We start from the raw sequence: 21,998 nt of genomic DNA on the forward strand, positions 1-21,998 counted from the left end.
AGTAGGGAGTATAACTATATGTGATCAACATTGTCTGATCAACTCGGCGATACTCCGCACAGTAAACAGCTTAACTATCTAGAACATAGTAAACGGAGGACCGGCGACATCCTACTGCTACTACCCTCTGAATATAGTCAAACCCACCTTAGCCCTTAACCAGCCTCATCCCGTCCACCCCAGACACCAGCAGGCATCATCCCTACCCGATCCACCAAGCCCCGACATCGACCCGCCCCGATCGAACGAATGGCTTCTCCGTTCGACGGACGGGGGCTGCTCGCGCCTTACCCAATAACCTAATAATTGATCCGGTCGGTCGGTCGGTCGGTCGGTTGGCATCGGAATGTTTGGTCTGGAGTGGTGGAGGACAGCCCAGCCCAGCCCAGCTCTGGACGGTGTGGTGTAGTGGAACACACCGCAGGAGTCTGGAGAGGATTTACTGACCGGCTTACTTTATAGAGACAAGTTATAATTAAATCCTGCAGGTACGCATGGTCGCATCGTATCTATCTATTTAGTAGTAGTAGTAGTAGTAGTAGTAGTAGTAGTAGTAGTAGTAGTAGTAGTAGTAGTAGTAGTAGTAGTAGTAGTAGTAGTAGTAGTAGTAGTAGTAGTAGTAGTAGTAGTAGTAGTAGTAGTAGTAGTAGTAGTAGTAGTAGAAGAAGCATTGGACTCGTCTGTTAGTGGGTTGGTTACATACTATTCTGGACGCAATATTGTGTGCTATTTCTACTTAGTCACTTACTTACTTACACAGCACAATGATTGTACCACCTACTTACAAACATACATACATTATTATCGTTATTGCCATTGTTATCATTATTGTCATTATTCTCGTCATTATTTTGGCAGCAGTACCACCCACTGTGCATAATTATACGCCTTATTCAATTATGCTTTGAAATGGTGGTACTACAGGGGTAAGGAGGGGCCTTTTACTAGTTATTATTTATCTCGGTTCTAGATACTATTCTCCTCAACCACGGATGAGAAGACGATGGTATCCCATTATCCTATTATTCCCCTCCATCCATATCCGTCTCTCACCGACATTATTATTATTATTATTATTATTATTATTATTATTATTATTATTATTATTATTACCATTATTATTTCCATCAGTGATATCCAACGCTTTCTTCACACTTCCGAAGACATCGGCAAATTCGTCGCTTTGTGATGGGCGGATCTGCCGATAGTACGGTAAGTATGGTGATTGTTGGGCGACGTCACTATGAGTGTGAGTGATCGGGTCCAGGTTTACAGGTTTACAATTATTATTGAGAGAGAGGGAGGGAGGGGTTTGGATTTGGATAAGATTGGGCAAGAATCGTCGTTTCGAGGCGAGGTTGGTTGGTTCGGTTAGACACCGTACCTATCTAAACCAATCCATACACCATTCGCTATCTACCTTGCTACACTCTTGCACAGAGAAGGCAAGTAGACGAGAAGGATGGGAGGAAGATGATGATGATACCCGGGTTCGGACTGGGTGGACTCGCGCGGGAACCTTATATTTCGCAATAGGGTTTGATTGTTCAGGTACCCCGTGCAGCACGAGTGGTTGACTTACTACTTACTTACGTACGTATTTGGCTTGGCTGGGATTATTGACAGGGGCAGTCAGTCCTACAACCATGTATCTATCTATCGTAGAGAGTAAGTACTCCGTACCTCAGATACACAGAAAGGAATGAAGGTTAGGTTAGGTTAGGTAACTACAGCCAGTCAGTCGGTCAGTCGGCCAGGTTCCGTTCCTCCCGTCCGCGATGGGACTGATCCATCCCAATACCAGAGATGAGGTACTGCTTCCGTACGGTAACCATGTATCTGTCTGTCTGCTGTCCGCCTTGTCGAGTCCACCGCGGATGCGGATGTCAGACTCCTCCTCCCTCTCCCACTGCAGCTTACAGCGGAGACCACCCACCCATCCACCCACCCACCCACCCACCACTGCACCAACACCTACCTACCGTACCTACTACCTACCCAGTTGTATAAACCAGTCCTATAACTTCTCCTACTATCATAACTTCAAATGATAACACAATCGATATTATGACATGACACGCGATCATACCGCTCCGCTCCGATCAGAAAAGTCGAGTCCAATTCCCTTTTCCCTTCCTTTCCCGTTAGAAAATGCCTCTCCCACCGCCGTGGAGAATGCCTATTCAGGAAGGGTGCAGTTCTCAGGACTACTATATCCGCCAGGTACAAACAACCCAGCACAGCACAGCACAGCACAGCCCAGCCAGCCAGCCAGCCATCCAGCAAGTCAAAGTCGGACTCAGACTCAGACTTAGGACAGCGCGGTCCGCGTGGCTGTCCGGCGGTCGGTGGCAAATAAAAAAAATAATAAATAAAAAATAAATAAAAAAAATAAGAACTAAAATAAAACAGTATCTTAGTTGGATGGTTTACACTTTAGATACAGAGTACCTAGGTACTATAGGTACAGTTTACACAGAAACAGTTCCACGATCACACAGGAGTCCGGACAGGACTCAGGACTCAGGACTCAGGACTAAGGACTCAGGACTCAGGACAGGCACGGCACTGTGGTTCGTAAAAGTAAGTAGTAAGTACTACCCCGTACCAACTAGTATTCCCTCCTCCTCCTCCTCCCCTCCTCCCCTCCTGCCCCCCTCCCCCAGCCAACCGCCCGCCCGCCCTGAACCTTTGGATCTTCGCTTTTTTTTCCCCCTGCAGTTGTCGCGGGTTGACGGACGAGTTCATTATCTGATCACGCCTCAGGCAGCCACGTCTATCTGATTCTGCCGCATCTATCTATCTATCTACGGCCGTGGGCATTGATTGCCATGCCATGCCCGCCATGCCCGCCATGCCATCCATGGCCATCCTCGGATCCCAAGCCCATGGCATGGTTCAATGGCTACCGTCGGATCGACGACTGACTCCCTGGTCCCGACGCGACGCATGGGCAGTAAGTAGATCGATAGATAGATAGATAGATAGACAAATTGTAGACTAGTAGTCAAGTAGTCAAATTAATATAATCATTCGATCGAGGGGTTAACTATGTGTCTGTCCGACTGCTATAGTGCCAGTAGTGCTATAGTGTTGGTGGTGGCTGATCAATCCATCCAGCAGCCAGCGCGATGCGCGATGCACCAACAATGTCCGCCAGATCGTACCGGTAACTAGATGGATAGATAGATAGATGCCTACCTACCTAGACTCTGAAGTGCTAATTAACTAACTACTAACCCCGTTAGCAGATACCCTCAGCCCATCTGCAATAAGATCCCGAATTAACCCCCAGGGTTTGATTGTTGAACTCGGGGTATGCTCCAGTCTCCAGTCTCCAGTCTCCAGCCGCCTGCCAACTTGGGCAGTTCAACGGAACAGACCAATAATACCTGGACTCCGTACCTGTACACTGTACACAGTAGGTACGGTACTTACCTACCCAGTCTAGGGCTGCAGCGGACAGCAGCAACACCTCACCTCACCTCAACCTCAACCAGCAGAACGCAGAGGTCCAGAACCAACCGACCGACCGGCCTGGCTAAACCAAACTCCCGACCAGACATGTAACTGGATTACTGTGTAGGGAGTAACTAACTAGTAGATAGGTAGTATCCAGAGCATTTCACTACTGAAAAAGAAAACAATAATCAGGCGCGGGTTCAGGCTCAGGCCACACACACACACACACTTACACACACACACCGAACAACAAATGTGCAAGACGGGTCTTGGCAAAGGCAGAATGAGGTGTGTGGCGCTCTCGCCTTGCCCGGTCCTCGCGGTCTGATTGGCTCGCACGCGAAAGGTCTGAAACTGAGCCGATCCAGATTTGGTGCGCTCGGGATTACTCCGGCCATGCCCGGAAAAACAACCCTGGCTGAGTAAAAGTGCCGAGGGAACTTTCCGGCCGACTTCTGACCGTCCCGGATTCGGCGGGCGATCTGCATGCGGTCGCTTGGGACTCTGGGACTGGGAGGTTGAGTGCTGCTGCGCTGGAGAGACTGAGGCGCCCCCTCCCCGGATGAGTTCTTTTCTGCCTGCCTCGACTCCGGACACTAGATCCGGGAAGGTTTAGCACCACCATATCATGAGTATTATCATCATCCATCATCATCATCATGGTCGTTGTTGGTTTTCGGTACCCTGGGATTGGACTTGGATGAGCCACGCCGTGCTGCGGTGCCTGTCTATCCTCTGCCACGTCGTAGATATTACATAGATCCTCGGGGTTGAAGAACGTTAATGGGCGACAGACACTCTTACTGCACGGGAAAGTCCGTACTGAGTAGGTTCTATATATGGAATTCAATCCAATTCGATTCGACGTATGCAGTATTACCGGTCGGGACGGGTTGCGGTTTCCTCGGACTATCGCATGGTTAAGTTAGCTGCCCTGAGGGGTCGAGTCGAATAATATCCATGACCAATTCCAACATGAATAGTGTGAGTTTCGTCCGATGATGCTCGACGCGAGCAAGCAAATGTCTCACAAGCGAGAGCCAAGCTTTGGGATGATAACAACCAGGGGACGATCCGTCGGACAATTTCTTGCCCACCATGCCGTTAAGCAGCAGGTTTAACCTCTGCGCGCCTATCTAGTGCGCCTTCTCTCGTCCGAGTCCGACAGCCACTGCCCGGCTGGGTCCTGATCTGCCACACCGCCTGGCTTGGGTGCTCCCGTGGAAGTTTCCATGAGCGGGCCACGGCTTCGCTGGTGGAGTCTGGTAGCCGTGATCGGACCGCCACATTGGGCGAGGTGCAGGGCACCGGGAGGCTACCACTGGATGCATCATGCTGGTCTTACCACGCCCGGAAAAGCGTGTCACTGGGATGCTAACCAGAGAACTGCGGGCGTCTCTTCCTTGGAACCTCGGCGCAAGTGGCAAGTCGGGCGAAGATGTTGCAGAACCGCCTGATCCTCAGTTAGTGTGTGTTAGTATGTATCCGATTACTCAACAATAATATGGCGAGGCTAATATATCGCCAGAACGAAATCGAGGGTATGCTTGCGAGGCTCAGGCAGCACAAGACCGCCGTAACCCGTAAAGCCGGATTCTCAGGTAAGCGGCCAGGCAACCAGCGCCGATACGCAGCACGGATGTGTACATACCTAGTACGTACTACTACTGTACGGACGTACGGTACGGACGGTGTATGACGGCATCATCGGATGCAAGTCCTTCCCTTCACAGTTCACGCACCCGAAGCGCTCCGCGGCCACGAGAGCGAGAACCCGGAAGGAGTTAATGAAAAGGAAGAAAAAGCCAAAATAGGCTTCCGCGTTCACAGCAGACGGAACGCTTCATCCGCGCAATTCCGCCATGCGTCGTCGACTTCTTTGGGGGTCTGCTACTCCGGACTCCGTCCGTACGGGCAGGGTTTGTCTTGCTGGTGTGTAGGTAGAGCAAGCAGTTCATCTGCATGGGCGAGAGGGCCGTCCTCTGCCGTATGGTCAGATCAGATAGTCGGATTTAAATACGGAGAATCAACTGCAGCGATTCCACCTCTCCCGCCGCCTAAGGCAGAGGGCGAGGTCCACAATCGAAGCGGGAGAAGCTCCCAGCGAAAATCTCCTGGTGGAGAACAGCCCGCCGACTCGAAGCCTAAACCAGCACCAGGACCCATCCCGATGAAGAACTGTGGTCGCGGGTGGTACGGGGTACAGTACGGACACGGCGGTAAATATGGACACTAAACAGATGTCTTCTCATCCAAGTCGCATTCCGTGACAAGGATGCCTCAGCAAAAGCAATCTTGGGAATGAGTCAATTATGATCTATCATACTTCCAATCGGATGTGGCAACGACACGCACCCCCGAACCACGGGTTCCGTTTGGGGATGAGGTGGTATCGTTGAGCGCTTAGGAATCATCATTGGTGACCGGCCGGGGTGGCATGGATGAAACAAGTGCGTGGCCTCATCGACTGGCCAATTGGCCCGTTTCTGCCACCCCCCATCCCGGGAGGCAAAAGTACCACGCTGCAGTCTAGAATCTCCATGCAGATGATGTATTCCTGAGGCGTCCGATCAGTGGTCGAAGCTCGGGCATGGTGGTGTCTTTGCGCTGCGCACCATCGTCATCTAGAGGGGATTTGCACCTCCAGGCGACTTGGAGGGCAGCCCTCGCAGCCCTCAGTGATCTGAGCTCCTGACCTGTATGATTAGCATCGCCGGGAGCTGAGGGGAACACACACATCCCCTGATCTTATTAAATGCCATTCCACTGCAGCTTACGCAACTCGAAATTAATAAAATGGTACGAGCCAAGCGCATCAACCGGGTAATATCAGTGGTTTTCAGCAGAGCACACGGTAAGACATCGGACATCGGTGTTGACCCTCATGATGTAGCTGAGTGTTTCGTGACACCACAGACAATTTACCTGCAGTCTATCCACTAGACGACCCGAAGGGAGGGGTGGAGGTGACGAGTGTGTGGTGTAGATGAGTGAGGCGCTGAGGCTGCATGAATATCGGCTGTTGCCGCCCGTAAGGCAGGACAAGCATGAAAGCATGGATAGATACTGGATAGATGGATATGGGCGAGGGCGAGGGCGAGGGTGAGCGAAAGCAAGGAACATCGATGCGGACAGGCCGCCCGAGATAAATAAATATGACAGCTGATGGAGAATCCGAAGGCACGCTTGAGTCTCCATGCCCCCTCATATGGATCCCCATCGGAGGATGGAGCACGGCGTATGGAGTATATACTTCTAGATCGAGATTCGAGATTGACAGCCGTGGAGTCGAGTGGGCAGCTCTACCATTGTTCTTAATCCTGAAGCTCAGGTTCAAGCCAGGATGCCACTCCACTTTGAACAAAGATGATAACCCTGATAAGGTTTCCTGCCCCTACCTAACTCATGTGGGATTGTGGATGTGCCATGAGGACTGAGCGCCCGAGGAGCCAATATTGAGCAAGCGGGCCTGTCAACTGCGGAGAAGGGTTGCAGATGTCCATCCGCCTCATGACATCAAGACTGATTGCGCGCGAGAATTTCTGCCATTCTGCTGCATCCAGCGCCGTCGGGGTGTCTCAGTTGCATGCGCTGACGACGAGAAAGAAGGGCATCAGAATGCGACCGGAGTTGTGCTCGGCCTGAAAACAGCAGGCTGGCCTGGCATAGTTAGGACCTGCCTAGTCGGGCAAGTACGTATCGAGAGGTAAGCCTCCCGTCGAGCGTACAGTAATTCTCAAAACTGCACCTACCCTACTTGGGCCGCCCCTCCTACTAGATACTAGATAGATAATATCACCCCTCATCCTGAGGACTTTGATTTGAATCCTTCGTCGTGGACCTCTCCGCCCGTGGATCCGACAAGCGCGACATAGATAGTAGTAGTAGTAGTAGTAGTAGTAGTGTAACCATGACATGCACTGTCCTTCGTACTACTTGCTGGTCATCCCGATGACTTCGAAATAGGAATATCTACGGACTACTCCTACTACCTATCCGTAGGTACCTGAGTAGTCGTCGACGTACTACTTGGGACCAGTGTCTGGCACCTGATGATTGGCAGGACGTATGGCCGGTAACGACATGTTACTGCCAAGTCTTTTTTACGTGGCTGTCTGCGGCAAGGATACCATCGAGGTACCTCGGGGAATGGCTTTCGGTACACGCCCGATGGCCTTCCAACCACCCCAACCTGATCAAGAAATAATCAGGCCAAATAAGCCACGAAAATCAAACCTAAAGAATGACGGACACTGGCCAACCAGCATCGCAGCTCGGCACGACGCCTTTAACACTTTCCCCCTGCTACCGCCGCTGGTGCCAACCAACCCTCGATGCTTTGCTACTACTCCGTACGGGCTTCCCTGTCCTTCCGGGCGACACTCGGAAACAGGGCTCTGGGGCTGTTGAGCCGAAATTACCGACTGCTGGGCAGGAGAAATTTACGAGGCCATGCCATTGCCATGCCCCTTGGAATCACCGAAGCGCCTCCTAGAAAGTCAACCAGAGGCGCGAGATCTCCGTTCACGCTTTCGACGTCGCTGGACCCAAGGCAGAGCGACGAGAGCGCCCCGAAGGAGGATAGTCCCGTAAATTGCAGACCTGGTTCGGCTCTGGACTGGGTTTCGGAAACCGGGTGAGGCACGAATCAGGTCAACGGCACCGGCAACCGTCCCAAAGGTTGGGTGCTGGCTGCGTAGTAATCCGACTAAATCCATCATAAAAATAACTAATTTCGATTTTTTACAAACCCCCTTCGCCCTCGTTTTTTTCTTACGCCCGTCGCCTCTCAGAGTTACGATCGTCACCGCCAATCCCCAGTTAACCTTCAATTAGTAGCGATTCCTTTCCCTCAATCCACCTGTTTTCTCCTTTCCCTTGAGGGTACCTACCGGTAGTGTCGTTTTTCTGCCCTTCCGATAGTGACGATATTAGTCTTTTCTTTTCTTTTCCTGTTTTCTTTTTTCTTTTTTTTTTCTTTTTTTTTTTTCCCTTTCCCACTTAACTTTGTGCCGCCGCCGTTCGTCGCCCCCCTTCCCCCCCCCCCCCTCCATTCCCGTGACTACCTAGAGACGGGCTACCTTGGGTGTTCTCTCTTGGAAACAATTTTTTTTCGAAACCTTTTTTTATTTTATTTTATTTGATCATTCTTTTCTTTTTCCCTCTTATTCTCGGTCCCCCTTACTTTCCTTCTTCCTTTGCCCTGGTCTCCGCACCTATACGCGTTGTCCCTGGCAGTTTTGATTTCCCTATCAGAGCTATCCTGGTCAATCTCGCGCGCATTGTTGACGCGAAGCAAAAATTGGCTAGCAAATTTCCCCTCTAGCACTGCTGGTTGTGTTAGACCCACTTACACGCCGCCTCCCTGTGGATCTCAGAACCATTGACTGTTGTGACAACGTGCGGATAAAAAGAAGTTCCACACAACTCGATTTTCTGGTGGGTGACCGTGGGGAATTCAGATTAAGCATCTCGACCTCATCCTGACCTCTTTTCTGCAGTGGAGTCCGACTCGATCCTGCACGTCTATCGTCGACCTTGGGGATCCCTTGAGCGTCTATTTGCCTATCGCACCTCCTCCTCCCGAAGTACCTCGCTGACAATTCTCCGCGTTCGGTGGGAGCTTTGTTTTCGTCGGAAAAAAAAAGAAGAAGAAAGAAGAAGATCAGGAAGCAACACCGTCGAGAAGGATCAATCAAGCACACGGCTCTAGACAAGAGAAATCTGTGAAAAGGACCGTGGTCAGGAACTGAACTCAGGTGGCATTGGCAGACTTTTCGCATCTCCGGAGCACTGCCTTGGTCGCAAGACAAAAAGTTACGAAAGGTTTTCTCGCTCTGCGATCAATGATCGAGACACCGTGAAAGATTCTTTCGCCTGTCCCATCCCCATCTCACTTTCCCTCCCCCTCCTGTGCTCGACAGCCTCTCCGCGTCACGATGGATCCCAGATCTCATCCTTCTCGGCCCCCCTCCACCAGCCTGCCCCAGGGCTCCACGCCTCTCTCCTCGACACCCATCTCGAGCATGCCAATGCCTCAGTACACCATGCAGCCTCAGTACCCTGTGTCCCAGCCGCATACCCTTCCCCCGCTACAACCTCATCACAGTCAATCTCCTGCCCCTCACTCCTACATGGGCCAGCCGTACCGGCCGGATCTGGCGAGGTATCCCGCTGCCACTCACGATGTTTACGCGTCTTCTGCCGCTCCCATCATGCCTCACACCACCGTGGGCAGCCTGCCTCCTTCGTCCTTCCTCTCCCACCCCAACCCGCAGGCTCAACCTCAGCCGTCGCCACACTACCCGCCTCCTCATAACGTGCTGCCTCCCGCATCCAGCGCCCAGACCTACCCGCAGCCGATTGCGCCCGCGCCTCCCCGGGACCGTCGCTCGGACTTCTCCGGGCTTCCGTCGGGTGCTTTCAGCTACAATGATGGCAAGGGATCGCCTTGGATGAACCCCGACCCGGTCGCCGGCCCCAATGGTGCCGCGCAATATGCTGCGAAGGAGCCTCCCAGGACCCAGGTTGTTGGGTCTCAGGGTCGTCGCGGAATACTCCCCAGCGTTCCGGGACGCGCGACTCCGGTCACGAACGGCGTCAATGGTACTGCGAAGAACACGACCATTCCGGCCAAGGACGCGGATGGAAAGTTCCCTTGCCCGCACTGCAACAAGACGTATCTTCATGCCAAGCACCTGAAGCGCCATTTGCTCCGACGTAAGTGCTCCTTGCCGGGAATCGAATGGTTCCGGCGGGATTTGTTTTGGTTTGCTTACTAATACCTGTTTTGCGCCACAGACACCGGTGATCGCCCGTACATGTGCGTTCTTTGCAAGGATACGTTCTCTCGGAGTGATATCTTGAAGCGCCACTTCCAGAAGTGCTCGCTGCGGCGCGGTAACCCCACGGGAGCGACTCACTTGTCGCATCCCCAGGCGCATCTGAAGCGGTCTCAAGCCGCGGCACCTGTCAAGCCTGTTCAGGAAGAAGTTGCCAGTACCGTCCCGCATCCCAATGGCCTCCCCACTGCGCCGTATGGCGAGGGCCACGTGAACGGCAATGGGATGCCACCCGCTCGGCCAGGATACGCAGACCACCAGCAGCCCATGGGTTACCCGATGTCGTCTGTCAATGGAATGAGCCGTGGCCAGCCCGAAGACGCGTACCCGGCTGGGCAGCACCACCAGAGAGGACCCTGGCTGGCTGCGCCCAAGCAGAACCCGTATCTCGTGCAGCAGCCCGGTGCGGATGCGAATGGCCAGCAGCTGAATGTTGAGCGTCCCCCTATTGACCAGGTAAAGCCCCCGGTTGCTCAAGACCCTAAACGTCCTGTCATGCATGGACCCACTCCCAATCACGCTGGCGAAATTGACTGGACTTCGATGTTTCAGCCCGGAGCGTCCGACGGTTACATCAATCCCGTTTTCCCCCAGTCCATGGCAGCCGGCCAGGAGCCCATCCACGCTCACGTCGATACCGAACGCAAGTTTTACCCCACCACCACCGCTGGCCCTGGGCCCCAGGAGAGTGGGATGAACGGACTGTACCTGGCGTCGACCACCCTGAGCGGTGACGGTAAGCTAACCCCTATTGACCCACGCTATGAATGGCTGATGGCTGATGCTGGACCCAGGTACCGTCCAGCCTGCTAGGCAATAGTGGCGAGATGGAAGCGGATGTCTTAGGTTGACCGCTCCGAGCTTGGTGTTGTGCACATCAAGTGAGACGGGAGAATTCGGCCTTGACGAACGAAGATAAGGTCGTCCTTCTGCGTCCTAACTGGGTTACGTTAAACGATGTTATGCATACGAAATCTTGCGATGTCTTGCGGCACTGGGCAGTTGACTGGTTGATGCTCGCTGGTTGCAAGGATTAAGATGTCGTGCGGGTTTGCGCCTCTCCAGTTTCAACCTATGCGCCTGAATCCGGCCTGGAACGCCGCTGGGATTCACGAGGGACGTGCCAAAAAAAAAGTCACGAAAAAAAAAAAAGAATTACATAGACAAAAGTCCGTTTTGGCCACCGACTCCGCGCAGCGCGCCTCGGGGTGGTCAGACTACAGCATCCGGATTTCTCATTGTTACGAAAACGTTTTTTCTTCTTTCCTGCCGGGGTTTCTGGTCATCCATGTTCTTTTATTTGAAAAAACTCTTGTCAGCATTTCTACGGCGAGTGCAGATTTGCGATGGTTCTGGATCTGTTTTGATTTGTGGTCCACCCATTATGAGTGGGCTGATGGGATGGTGTGTGTGGTTTTATCTGGCGTCCAATCATAGACTTGGGCATGTGCTTTGTCTTTGCTGCTGTTTGTTGGCTCGCATCTTCGACGAGTCCCAAAAGATCTTACGGGGAGGGATTCCGTTGACTCTTGATTCCGACTTGCATGTTTCTTTCTGTGTCCAGTCCCGACTTGCATGGAGGATGAGTGTGTTCGGGTTTTTATTGCATCACCGTCACGGCCGTTTCCAATCCGCATGTCATCCAGTCGATCATGTAAGTAGCTGCAGTGTGTCCGTCGGGGCATACGAGGTTGACCTGGGATGAGAGGTGTTGTGTGTGTTTTATCCGTTGTGGTTTCCTTGCGTTCTGTTTCCTTTCCTGTGTTGCATGTCAGTGTCATTCGGTTTCCTTCTTGTGTGTGTTTTTCTTCTTCTTCTTCTTCTTCTTCTTCTTCTCTCTCTTCTTGACTTGTGAAAAAGGTAGCACGGTGCTCTTTTTGACGGCCCGATTTCCTACAGTTCGTGGCTGGGTTGCATGCAGATCCCGACCGCGGTCTGGAGGCCTCCTGCTGTGTTGGAGCCTCTCTGGACGGGCGGTTGGTCGACCTGCCTGGATGCACGCCCCTGGTCCGCCCTCAGATGTTCCATACGTCGGTTATTTGCTTGTTCTGTCCATGGTGCCGCGTGCATTTTCTCTCTTGTTGTATCTGGTCCCGGAGTCTGGAGACGAGGGAGGCCGTGGAGCCCCCGCGTCGGGCGTGATGGACTGGTTGTCACTTATGGGAGCCCCCGGGGGAACAAAAAGCTAGAATATAGACAGCCAGTGATTCGGAGTTGAACGAGAAATAACACGGGCGATTATCCGATGTTCCAGGGAGGACTGGTAGAGATGTAGAGGTAGACAGGATTTAGCCGCGGCCATGTGGCATTGGAAGCCAGCCAGCCTTTGGTCCGAAGAGGGGAGAAGAGGGGAGAAGAGGGGGTTCCCGGGAATTCCCTATATTATGTATGGTAGTGACACCCCGAGATCCGGGTTCCCCAGGGTGTCAGGGTCCCCGTTTCGGGACTCGGGTCCAAAGAGGCCACTTGACATCTGACAGTTGAGACGGGATGGAGAGATCGAGACTACTTACTACTATACTACTCCGTACTGACTAGAGAGATAGAATGCAGGTCAAAGACTACTTATGTCCAGTCTCGACGTCACCGCCGAGGGTCTTCCCCCGGATTGGTATCTCCCCGCCGTGATTGGCCGCCGCCCACGGGATGCCCCGGAGGGGAAAAGCCAGCCAGACGCCCGTTCGGAGCAGCGCATCGATCGCCTCGTCATTCCTGATTCTTCCCTGCTTTGCGTCCCCGTCGCTCCTCTTGACTCCAGTCCCTGCACTCCCTCACGTCCTCCCAGAGTCCAGAGTCCACAGTCCACAGTCCACAGTTCCTTATCCGGCCTCGTGCTGTCTTCTCGACTTCTCCCCTCCCCCCTCCCCCGCCTGGATCTGATCTACTCCGCTCCTCCGCGGCTACTGTCGCCCCCCGATCTTGACCGAACGACCGACCACCTCCACTCCACTCCTAACAACAGTATATCCTCACCCACGATCCACCACCACGCTCCTCGACCGCAGCAAAATACAGAAACGGTCTCTCTGATCGAGCACACTCTCAACCCTCCAACGGTGCAGCGGCACAACCCAGCCCATACATCCATCGACACAGCGCAACACATGCCATACCTACACTCTACACCGTCTCAACCACCCCCCACGACCCGCAACCACCACCTGATATCCCTCCTCATCACCATGTCCACCAACCGACCCTTTCTCACCAGCATCCTCGCCGCCTTCCGTACCCAACCAATCTTGAAAGCCCCAACTGCCGGCTCCCAATCCGCCAGCGGGGGCCCATCCTCCACGCTCTCCTCCACGCAAATCGCCCAAGGCGCGCGAGCCATCGCCACCAAAGCCACCAACACCGGTGGCAGCAACAGTAACGGCAACAGTGCCAGCAACAATAACAACGGCAACACCAATAACACCGACCCACCCTCCTCCTCAACCCACCACTACCACCACCACTCCACAGCCAGCAGATCCCACTCCCACCACCGCTCCTCCCTCTCCCAGCCTGACCCCTCCTCCACCACGCAACAATCCACCTCTTCTTCCTCGCCCATCCCCGCCGCGTCGACCCCCATCCCCATCAACAACAGCCACGGCCGTCGACGGCGCGGGAGCGATAGTTCCAGCGGCTCCGGCGGGTTCTGCGATGCGCTGGGTCACGAGAAGTGGTATATTGGGGGGAGGACGCCTGGGGCGAAGAACGGTTTTATCGTCTCGGGATGGTGACCAAGGGGGGCGGGAGACTGGGGGGCAGTGGACGGGTAGGGAGTATCGATCAGTTGAGTTTGTGATCATACCTATCCATCCATCCATCATTGTTAGGGTTCTGGGTTGGGATTGGAATTGTTGGTTCGAGGTCTAATTGGTTATTGGTTTTGTGATGCATGCGTGCGTGCGGGTTAATTATATCCTATCTGTATCTGTCTGTGTGTTTGGTTTGTGGGGATTGGAATTGTTGGTTTGGCTTTTGATTTGATAAGATGTTGTGTGTCTTTCGAATTTGTTTGCCGGTTGGCTTGCTGGCTGGTTGGAGTTTGGGGAGGGCATTGGATGGCGTTTCTCTTTCTCCTTACCTTACCTTTCATTTCATTTCATTTCTTTTGTTTTGTGTCTGTCCGTCCGTCTGTGGATTGAAGAGGTGAAAAACATGCTTTATACTTATTCTTTTTTTTTTAACTACCTTTCTTCTTCTTCTTCTTCTTCTTCTGTCTCTGTTCCTGGTACCGTTTCTTCCGGCTTGTTGCTGATCTATATGCTTCTCCGCTCTAGGGTGTGCTGCTGCTGCTGCTGTTGTCTACTGTGTGTTGTGCTATGCTGTGCTGTGTTATGTTGATTATAAAAGGTGGATGGACTGACCACCACCAACCACCAACCACCAACCACCAACCACCAACCACCAACCACCAACACCACTCATGGTTGAGATTAGAACAAACCGACTTACTCACTTACTCACTTACTTACTGACTTACTGACCTGACCAACTGATAACTGGCGTGCAAACCGGTTGATTCTTGACCTTGGAATTACAGTACTAGGGGAAAGGGGAACAGACCAGACAAGTTCAACCCATGGATGGCTTCTTGTGTCTCTGTGTCTCTGTGTATGCCTGCCTGTATCTGTGTCTGTCTGTCTGTCTGTCTGTCTTTCTTGCATGCATGCATGGATTACCAACCCTGTTCGTTCATTCATTCATTCATTTATTAGATATGGAAACTAAAAGCATGATTAATTGGTTATTAATTGATTGATTGATTGATTGATTGATTGGTTGAGTCAATTGTTGTAAATTGTATCATTGGTGTCTGTTTGTCTATACTCTATACTGTTATCTTAAGGGTGTCCAAAATGATCATGACTATCACTATGGCCATGATCATGATCATACCTACCGTCATTACATAGCGCGTAAAATAAGAGAGAGAGAGAGAGCTAGGTGGATGGATAGACAGATATCTAAACCCCACGGCCACCCCCATCCCCATTCCCATCCCCAAGCAACCTCTCCCTCTCCCTCTCATCCCCCCCACCATAACCACAAATATCCTCCTCCCCCCGCCCCATAACCACCCACATCCCCACGGCCGTAACACCACTAACGCCCCCCAGCCCCACCACGACGCCCCTCCACCCCAACCACCCCTCCAACAGCCCGGCCAACGGCCCCAAACTCAGCCCCAGAAACTGCGCCATAGTCTGGATGCCAAACGCCTGGGCGACGGCGCCGCGAGGGCCAAACACGCCCGGTCTGCGCCGCTCCATGAGCTCCAGCACCTGCTGGGTCTCGAGGTAGAGGGCGGGGATGCACATGTTGATGAGCAGGCCGGTGAGGGTCAGGAGGACGAGGAAGAGGATGATTTGGGGGTTGTGTTGGTGGTTACGAGGCTGAGGAGGCAGAGGGGGATGGGGAGGAGGAGGAATGAGAGCGTTGCGATGGGGCGTGGGGTGAGGCGGTCGGTTAGGCGGCCTGGTTGGGGTGGGTTGGTTAGTTGTGTTTTTGTTGGTAGGAAGGGGAGGGGGGGGATTACCGAAGTAGGGCTCTAGCAGGGCGGTTAGGGAGGATGGGAGAAAGGTGAGCCCTGCGCCTAGAGGGGTCCAGTTGAAGTGCGATTCAACGAAGATGGGGATTGTCTGTGGGTGGATTGGGGGTGTTAGTGAGATTGGTTGGCTGTGGATAGATAGAGGGGAGAGGGGGGAGGGGGTACGCACGGCGTCAAAGGCCGCGAATATGATTCCGTGGACGAGGAGGCCCCAAGAGGAGATGAGGATACGCGGCTGCTGGATCAGGAGAAAGAGTGCTGGTTTCTCGCGGCGCTTGGGGGCGAGGTCATTGTCTGGATCATCATCTGGGTGCGATGTCTGCGACTGGTGGTGATCGGATTCGGATATAGTAGACTCCTCGGTTGATATTGGGATCCAGCGCTTCGCGACCCTCTTCTCGATGACTGCGACGCGCATCACCATGTCCACGGCCACAATGGCAAACGCCATCGCAAACACAGGCTGATAGCCCGCGACCCGGTACACCAGCCCTCCCAGCAGCGGGCCGAGCATAAAGCCTAGCGCAACTGCCGACCCTAGGTACCCGATTGCATGGCCGAGGTTGGAGGACGAGACGGAGTCTGTGAGTAGGGCTAATCCGGCGACGGCTACCATGGCGGTCGCGCCGCCTTGGAGGAGGCGGGCGACCACGAAGATGTCGACGGTGTGTGCGAGCGAGAGGAGGAGCATGGATGCGCCGAGGAGGATCAGCCCGAGCAGGTATGGGAGTTGGCGCGTGGGCGCGACGTCGATCAGGTAGCCGAAGATGGGGCAACAGACGAATGCGACAGCGGCCTCGCAGATGAGGAGGATGCTGACCCAGTGTTCTCCTGGGGGTTGGTTATTAGTGGGGTTGGGTTGCTATAGGGTTTGCAAAGCCATAGCCGGGGAAGAACGTACGGTCATCGTAGGGAACGTTGGCGCGGTCGACGAGGGCGGTTGGCATGACGGGGACGATCTGGTGGACGGGTGGGTTAGATTATGGGGTGCGATGGGATGGGGGGTGGTGTTTGCTCACCATCGCATAGAGGAAGTAGTCCTGTTGAATGCGGGTGCGGGTCAGCGGTTGAATCTTCATCTGAGATGCTCGGGGTGCCGGCGCATACCGTAAATGACGAGGTCCATACTGTCGCAATGATGAAGGCAGTGGAGGAACGGAATTTGAGAAGCCACGGAGGGTGCTTCATTTTGTCTGGGTCTGTCAGGAACCACATGGTCGAGCCTGTCGATGGAGCTATGTCGCTGGCTGCATGGATGAGACAGGCTGGTTCCTGCGATGCGGCGGAGTCAAGATCTGCGAGCAATTGGACGCTCAAGAGTCAGAATGAGAACTCATGAAGGCGGTCACCGTCCTGGTTTCGCCGTGGGGAGCGATGCGAGTCTTCGTTGAGTGATGGCGACGAAGCCGCAGCCGCCGACGAGAATGACGTTGGGTCACATGTTCACGCGGCCTTCTTCTCGATCGCACATCGTCTTTCCCCCAGACGAACAAACCCAACCCATCAGCCTCCCATGCAGGGTAATTGACAGAACTACTGACAGGCAAATCCCCTGGCGATCTCCGCCCTCCGCTCTGGACGAGGCCGCATTGCCTGATCATTGCATAGCTTATTATACTATACTAATCCCCGATAAGATATCGCCCAGGAAGGCTGCGGCCGTCGACCTCCGCGGGCATCGGAGCTGGCCGATGCGCTGCTTTGGCCTCTGGTCTCTTTTAAAAGGCTTCCCCCCTGCGGCGTCATTGTTGGAAAGATACTGTCATTTATCCCATCTACTCCTCTCTATACCCACCGAACCTGCTCATTCTTAATCCCCCTTCACCTCCACCTCCCACCCACATAATGTCTTCCCCAGTCACTGCGGCCCGCTACGGCAAGGACAATGTCCGAGTATACAAGGTCCACCGCGACGAGAAGACGGGCGTCCAGACCGTCACCGAGATGACCGTCTGCGTCCTGCTGGAGGGTGACATCGACACCTCGTATGCTATTCACACCCTTTCCTGCCCGTGAACTCTTAATTGTTACTCAGCTAACCGCCCTCCTTATCAGCTACACCAAGGCGGATAACAGCGTGATCGTCGCGACCGACTCCATCAAGAACTCCATCTACATCCTCGCCAAGCAGAACCCCGTCACCCCGCCCGAGCTCTTCGGCTCGATCCTGGGCTCCCACTTCATCACCAAGTACAACCACATCCACGCCGCCCACGTCAAGATCATCACGCACCGGTGGACCCGGATGAACATCGACGGCAAGCCGCACCCGCACTCCTTCCTGCGCGACAGCGAGGAGACCCGCAACGTGCAGGTCGACGTGACCGAGGGCCAGGGCATCGACATCTCCTCGTCGCTGGCCAAGCTCACCGTGCTGAAGAGCACCAACTCGCAGTTCTGGGGCTTCCTGCGCGACGAGTACACCACGCTCGCCGAGACCTGGGACCGCATTCTCAGCACCGACGTCGATGCCGCCTGGAACTGGCGCCGGTTCAGCGGGCTGGACGACGTCCGCGCCACCGTGCCCCAGTTCGATGCCACCTGGGTCGCGGCCCGCGACATCACCCTCAAGACCTTCGCCGAGGATAACTCCGCCAGTGTGCAGGCCACCATGTACAAGATGGCGGAGCTGATCCTGGCTCGCCAGCCGTTGCTCGAGACCGTCGAGTACTCGCTGCCGAACAAGCACTACTTCGAAGTTGGTACGTTGCTCCCCCGTCTGATCGTGCGTGGTGAGACTCGCAGCTAACTGATTCGGTAGACCTGAGCTGGCACAAGGGCCTCAAGAACACCGGCAAGGACGCCGAGGTGTATGCGCCGCAGACCAACCCCAACGGGCTGATCAAGTGCACCGTGGGCCGCACCTCGAAGGCCAAGCTGTAGCGTGATTTGGCGATGGATGGATACACGACATGGAGTTCAGGGCACACTGTATATAGGTCTCTAGGATAGGGTATAGCATCATTGACTGGTTATGATACACGAGACAAGGGTTGTACCTGCGTAGTGCAAGACACATAAGACATGGTGTAAGACACATAGTGCAGACACATAGTCCAAAACACGTGATGCAAGACAACCACCACAACCACCACCACCCATAGACAACAGCCACAGCCACAGCCTTTCGTCTAGCAACTGTTTCAGAAACTGGTTTATAATATCAACAGACACATATATCAGACAGAGAGAAAAAGAAATTCACAAACTCCCACCCATGCGCTAGCAAGTCATATAACATGACAGACAATATCAATGACATGTAAAAATACAGAGAGATAGAGAGTACCCGCAATGGTATCGATCCGATCAAGCAACGATAATTTTTAAGAAAGACGGCACTGTCTTCAAGCGGACGCCTCAGGCTTAGCCGGGGCCGCAGCCTCGGACTTGGCCGTCTCAAACGCCTGCTGGACCTGAGGCATGCCACCGATGACGGTCTCGCCGTTGAACTTGACGAGGTTCAGCTTGTAGGGGTGCGCGAGACCTTCGAAAGCTGTGGATTGTTAGCATCAGTATCAGCATCCTTCCTTGATTCTCTCTTTCTTTCTCCCGATAATCCAATATAAAAATCAGAGGGGGAAAAAAAAAAAGAGGAAAACTCACTCTTCAACCTGGCCAAGCGCTTATCCCGCAGACGATTCTTGGGCAACATGCCGCGGACGGCACGACGCAGGACCTCACCGCCGCCCCATTTCTCGAACATCTGGTCCATGGTCATGCTCTTGAGGCTGCCGGGGCGGGTGTTGTGGGTGTAGTACTTCTTCTGGGCGCGCTTGTTGCCGGTGGTGCGGAGGTCGTGGCAGCCCAGGGCGACGACGTAGTCGCCGCAGTCGGTGGAGGGGTCATAGATGGGCTTGTTCTTGCCCATCAGGACGAGGGCGATGGAGGAGGCGAGCCGGCCGAGGGTGCGCTGGTCGGCGCTGACGTCGACGCGGTGCCATGTGCGCGAGAAGGCGAGGCGGGTCTGTTAGATGATTATATTGGCTTGCTGTTAACAGGGGATTCAATGTGGTGGTGTATAGAGAGCAAGCAAGAAGAGAGAGAGAGAGAGGAAGAGAGAGGGGGACATACCTTTCCAACAGTCTGCGACATGGTGAACGATCAAAGCAACAGCAACAGCAACAGCAACACCTCTATCCAACCATCTCCAGCTCCATCTCCATCTCTCACCGACGAAGTCTGACAACTCCCCACGTGATGACCACCCTCTCACCGCCCTCCATCACCATCCAATCACCCTCCACCCGGCCAAGCCCTCTCTTCCACTCCCGAAACGGCCTAGCGCCGCAACTAAGCGAGCTTTCCGACCGCACGGATGTGGTTATCGCACCGCACCGCCCATCGGCGTGCGCTCCCTCCGGACGAAAAAATTGACGACCAAACGACCTCGACAAACTCCCCCGTCTACCTTACTTCCCACCACCCCAGCACACACTTCGCCCGCGCCCCGGCCATTCATCATCATGGCTTCCGTCCCGAGTGTGCAATGCTTCGGCAAGAAGAAGACGGGTAAGATTCCCTTTTTTTTTTTTTCCCGGTTGGAGTTGAAGGAGGTTGAAAAATGGAGATTCGCGATGGATGGATGGATGGATGGAGGGAGGGAGTTGATATTTGCGGCTTTGAGAGATTGTGGATAGGATATGGATATGTATGCTAACGGGATATTTATTTCTAGCCACCGCTGTCGCCCACTGCAAGGTATGAGAGATCTATCTATTCTTTACACCCATACTCTCTATACATCTACACAATATACACACGCCCTTGAATTTATGATTTATGTGTCGTTCGCGAGTTTGGATCGGAATCGGATCGGGATCGGAATCGGAATCGAAAACACCCACCAGAATGAAATCAATGTGCAACGGGAGCAAGGAGAATATATCGAATTCTTAAATCGCCATGGAAATGAGAGAAACAAACAGTGGAAGGGAGAAAGAAATCGACATATCAAGAACTCCAAAGACCAGACCGATGGCAATGAGAATGAGAATGATAAATGAAAAAAAAAATGGAAAGAGAAGGAATTCTAAGAAGCATCTATCACCCCGAACCGATACCGATACCGATACCGATCAAACGACCGAACGACACATACACATACCCATACCCATCGCACATCGCAACCACACATCTTAATCAATCACACGAAATGAAAAGAGATAGAGAACAAAAACTAACTTCCAAAACAGCAAGGCAAGGGTCTCATCAAGGTCAACGGCCAGCCCCTCTCTCTGGTCCAGCCTGAGATCCTCCGCTTCAAGGTACATACAACCCATACCCAAAACCTGAACCCGTGAAGGTATCGAAAAATAAATCAAGGATTAACATGAAAAAAAAATTAGGTCTACGAGCCCCTCCTGATCGTCGGCGCCGACAAGTTCTCCGGAGTCGACATCCGTGTCCGCGTCACCGGTGGTGGTCACACCTCCCAGGTGTACGCGATCCGTCAGGCCATCGCCAAGTCCATCGTCGCCTACTACCAGAAGTACGTCGATGAGCACTCCAAGAACCAGCTCAAGCAGGCTCTTGCCCAGTACGACCGCACACTCCTCGTCGCCGACAACCGTCGTACGGAGCCCAAGAAGTTCGGTGGTCGCGGTGCCCGCTCTCGCTACCAGAAGTCCTACCGTTAAACGCGGTCACCTCCAAAACTTCTGTGTTTGTGTCTCTGGTCGCCGGCTGCCTCCGCGTGTGCGTGGCGGTGGTCCAAAAAAAAGTGTTTACGTTCCCCTATCTCCTACCGGGAGGGGGCTTCATGGCAAAAGGGATACGCAGAATGCTGGTGTCGGTTTAACGGTGTACGACTGGGGTGGAGAGATCTGGTGTGGTGGTCCCATCCCACCGCTGCGCAATCTAATTCATCCATTGAGGAAGGTTTGGTTGGGTTGCTACAGTGGTTGTATGGAAATTATGGTGCAATGCTGGCTCGGTCTTGGCTGGAATTAGTATAGGCCTGGACTATCTCAAATATCACCCAATTTCTTTTTTTGTCATCAGACCCCAGACGTATCGAACTGGCTCTGCATCCTCCCTGTACAGGCTGTGTATGCGTTGCAATCGTAGTGTGGCAAGTAGACTGGTTTCGTCAATAATGTTCTTGCCTGGGCTGGGTCTTAACCCACCTGCCGCCATGCACGGCGACATCC

General features: G+C 53.5%; 9 protein-coding genes across 9 annotated transcripts; 6 read left to right on the forward strand and 3 right to left on the reverse strand.

The window, feature by feature from the left end:
* Positions 1 to 4,794: 4,794 nt before the first annotated feature.
* BO70DRAFT_431427 (uncharacterized protein) lies at positions 4,795 to 5,698 on the forward strand (the record flags this gene model as incomplete). Its single annotated transcript, XM_025548240.1, has 5 exons — positions 4,795 to 4,929; positions 4,991 to 5,063; positions 5,196 to 5,347; positions 5,407 to 5,449; positions 5,499 to 5,698. 5 exons carry the CDS (start codon positions 4,795 to 4,797, stop codon positions 5,696 to 5,698), a joined length of 603 nt encoding a protein of 200 aa, XP_025396831.1.
* A 3,039-nt stretch (positions 5,699 to 8,737) lies between these two features.
* BO70DRAFT_110342 (uncharacterized protein) lies at positions 8,738 to 9,399 on the reverse strand. The gene has a single exon (XM_025537870.1). It carries the CDS (start codon positions 9,243 to 9,245, stop codon positions 8,769 to 8,771), a length of 477 nt encoding a protein of 158 aa, XP_025396832.1. The 5' UTR covers positions 9,246 to 9,399; the 3' UTR covers positions 8,738 to 8,768.
* On the forward strand, positions 9,127 to 11,355 carry BO70DRAFT_110329 (C2H2 transcription factor). The gene is made up of 2 exons (XM_025537869.1): positions 9,127 to 10,182; positions 10,264 to 11,355. The coding sequence occupies exons 1-2, from the start codon at positions 9,402 to 9,404 to the stop codon at positions 11,115 to 11,117; spliced, it is 1,635 nt and encodes a 544-aa protein (XP_025396833.1). The 5' UTR covers positions 9,127 to 9,401; the 3' UTR covers positions 11,118 to 11,355.
* Positions 11,356 to 12,659, forward strand: BO70DRAFT_110347 (uncharacterized protein). The gene is made up of 2 exons (XM_025537871.1): positions 11,356 to 11,958; positions 12,204 to 12,659. The coding sequence occupies exons 1-2, from the start codon at positions 11,593 to 11,595 to the stop codon at positions 12,444 to 12,446; spliced, it is 609 nt and encodes a 202-aa protein (XP_025396834.1). The 5' UTR covers positions 11,356 to 11,592; the 3' UTR covers positions 12,447 to 12,659.
* A 212-nt stretch (positions 12,660 to 12,871) lies between these two features.
* BO70DRAFT_398887 (uncharacterized protein) lies at positions 12,872 to 14,032 on the forward strand (the record flags this gene model as incomplete). Its single annotated transcript, XM_025546816.1, has 1 exon — positions 12,872 to 14,032. The coding sequence occupies one exon, from the start codon at positions 12,872 to 12,874 to the stop codon at positions 14,030 to 14,032; it is 1,161 nt and encodes a 386-aa protein (XP_025396835.1).
* A 1,399-nt stretch (positions 14,033 to 15,431) lies between these two features.
* On the reverse strand, positions 15,432 to 17,394 carry BO70DRAFT_431430 (MFS transporter). The gene is made up of 6 exons (XM_025548241.1): positions 16,954 to 17,394; positions 16,866 to 16,886; positions 16,748 to 16,805; positions 16,016 to 16,677; positions 15,835 to 15,937; positions 15,432 to 15,773 (listed from the first exon to the last, which is right to left on the reverse strand). The coding sequence occupies exons 1-6, from the start codon at positions 17,059 to 17,061 to the stop codon at positions 15,640 to 15,642; spliced, it is 1,086 nt and encodes a 361-aa protein (XP_025396836.1). The 5' UTR covers positions 17,062 to 17,394; the 3' UTR covers positions 15,432 to 15,639.
* A 276-nt stretch (positions 17,395 to 17,670) lies between these two features.
* Positions 17,671 to 18,763, forward strand: BO70DRAFT_364568 (urate oxidase). The gene is made up of 3 exons (XM_025543839.1): positions 17,671 to 17,831; positions 17,902 to 18,548; positions 18,608 to 18,763. The coding sequence occupies exons 1-3, from the start codon at positions 17,692 to 17,694 to the stop codon at positions 18,727 to 18,729; spliced, it is 909 nt and encodes a 302-aa protein (XP_025396837.1). The 5' UTR covers positions 17,671 to 17,691; the 3' UTR covers positions 18,730 to 18,763.
* On the reverse strand, positions 18,725 to 19,991 carry BO70DRAFT_364569 (mitochondrial 54S ribosomal protein uL13m). The gene is made up of 3 exons (XM_025543840.1): positions 19,921 to 19,991; positions 19,453 to 19,813; positions 18,725 to 19,342 (listed from the first exon to the last, which is right to left on the reverse strand). Exons 1-3 carry the CDS (start codon positions 19,939 to 19,941, stop codon positions 19,194 to 19,196), a joined length of 531 nt encoding a protein of 176 aa, XP_025396838.1. The 5' UTR covers positions 19,942 to 19,991; the 3' UTR covers positions 18,725 to 19,193.
* A 213-nt stretch (positions 19,992 to 20,204) lies between these two features.
* BO70DRAFT_364570 (40S ribosomal protein uS9) lies at positions 20,205 to 21,845 on the forward strand. Its single transcript, XM_025543841.1, has 4 exons — positions 20,205 to 20,358; positions 20,525 to 20,547; positions 21,042 to 21,113; positions 21,195 to 21,845. The coding sequence occupies exons 1-4, from the start codon at positions 20,313 to 20,315 to the stop codon at positions 21,483 to 21,485; spliced, it is 432 nt and encodes a 143-aa protein (XP_025396839.1). The 5' UTR covers positions 20,205 to 20,312; the 3' UTR covers positions 21,486 to 21,845.
* The last annotated feature ends 153 nt before the right edge of the window (positions 21,846 to 21,998 follow it).

This window comes from Aspergillus heteromorphus (genome assembly GCF_003184545.1).
Source record: "Aspergillus heteromorphus CBS 117.55 chromosome Unknown BO70scaffold_24, whole genome shotgun sequence".
NCBI classification, from domain to species: Eukaryota; Fungi; Ascomycota; class Eurotiomycetes; order Eurotiales; family Aspergillaceae; genus Aspergillus; species Aspergillus heteromorphus.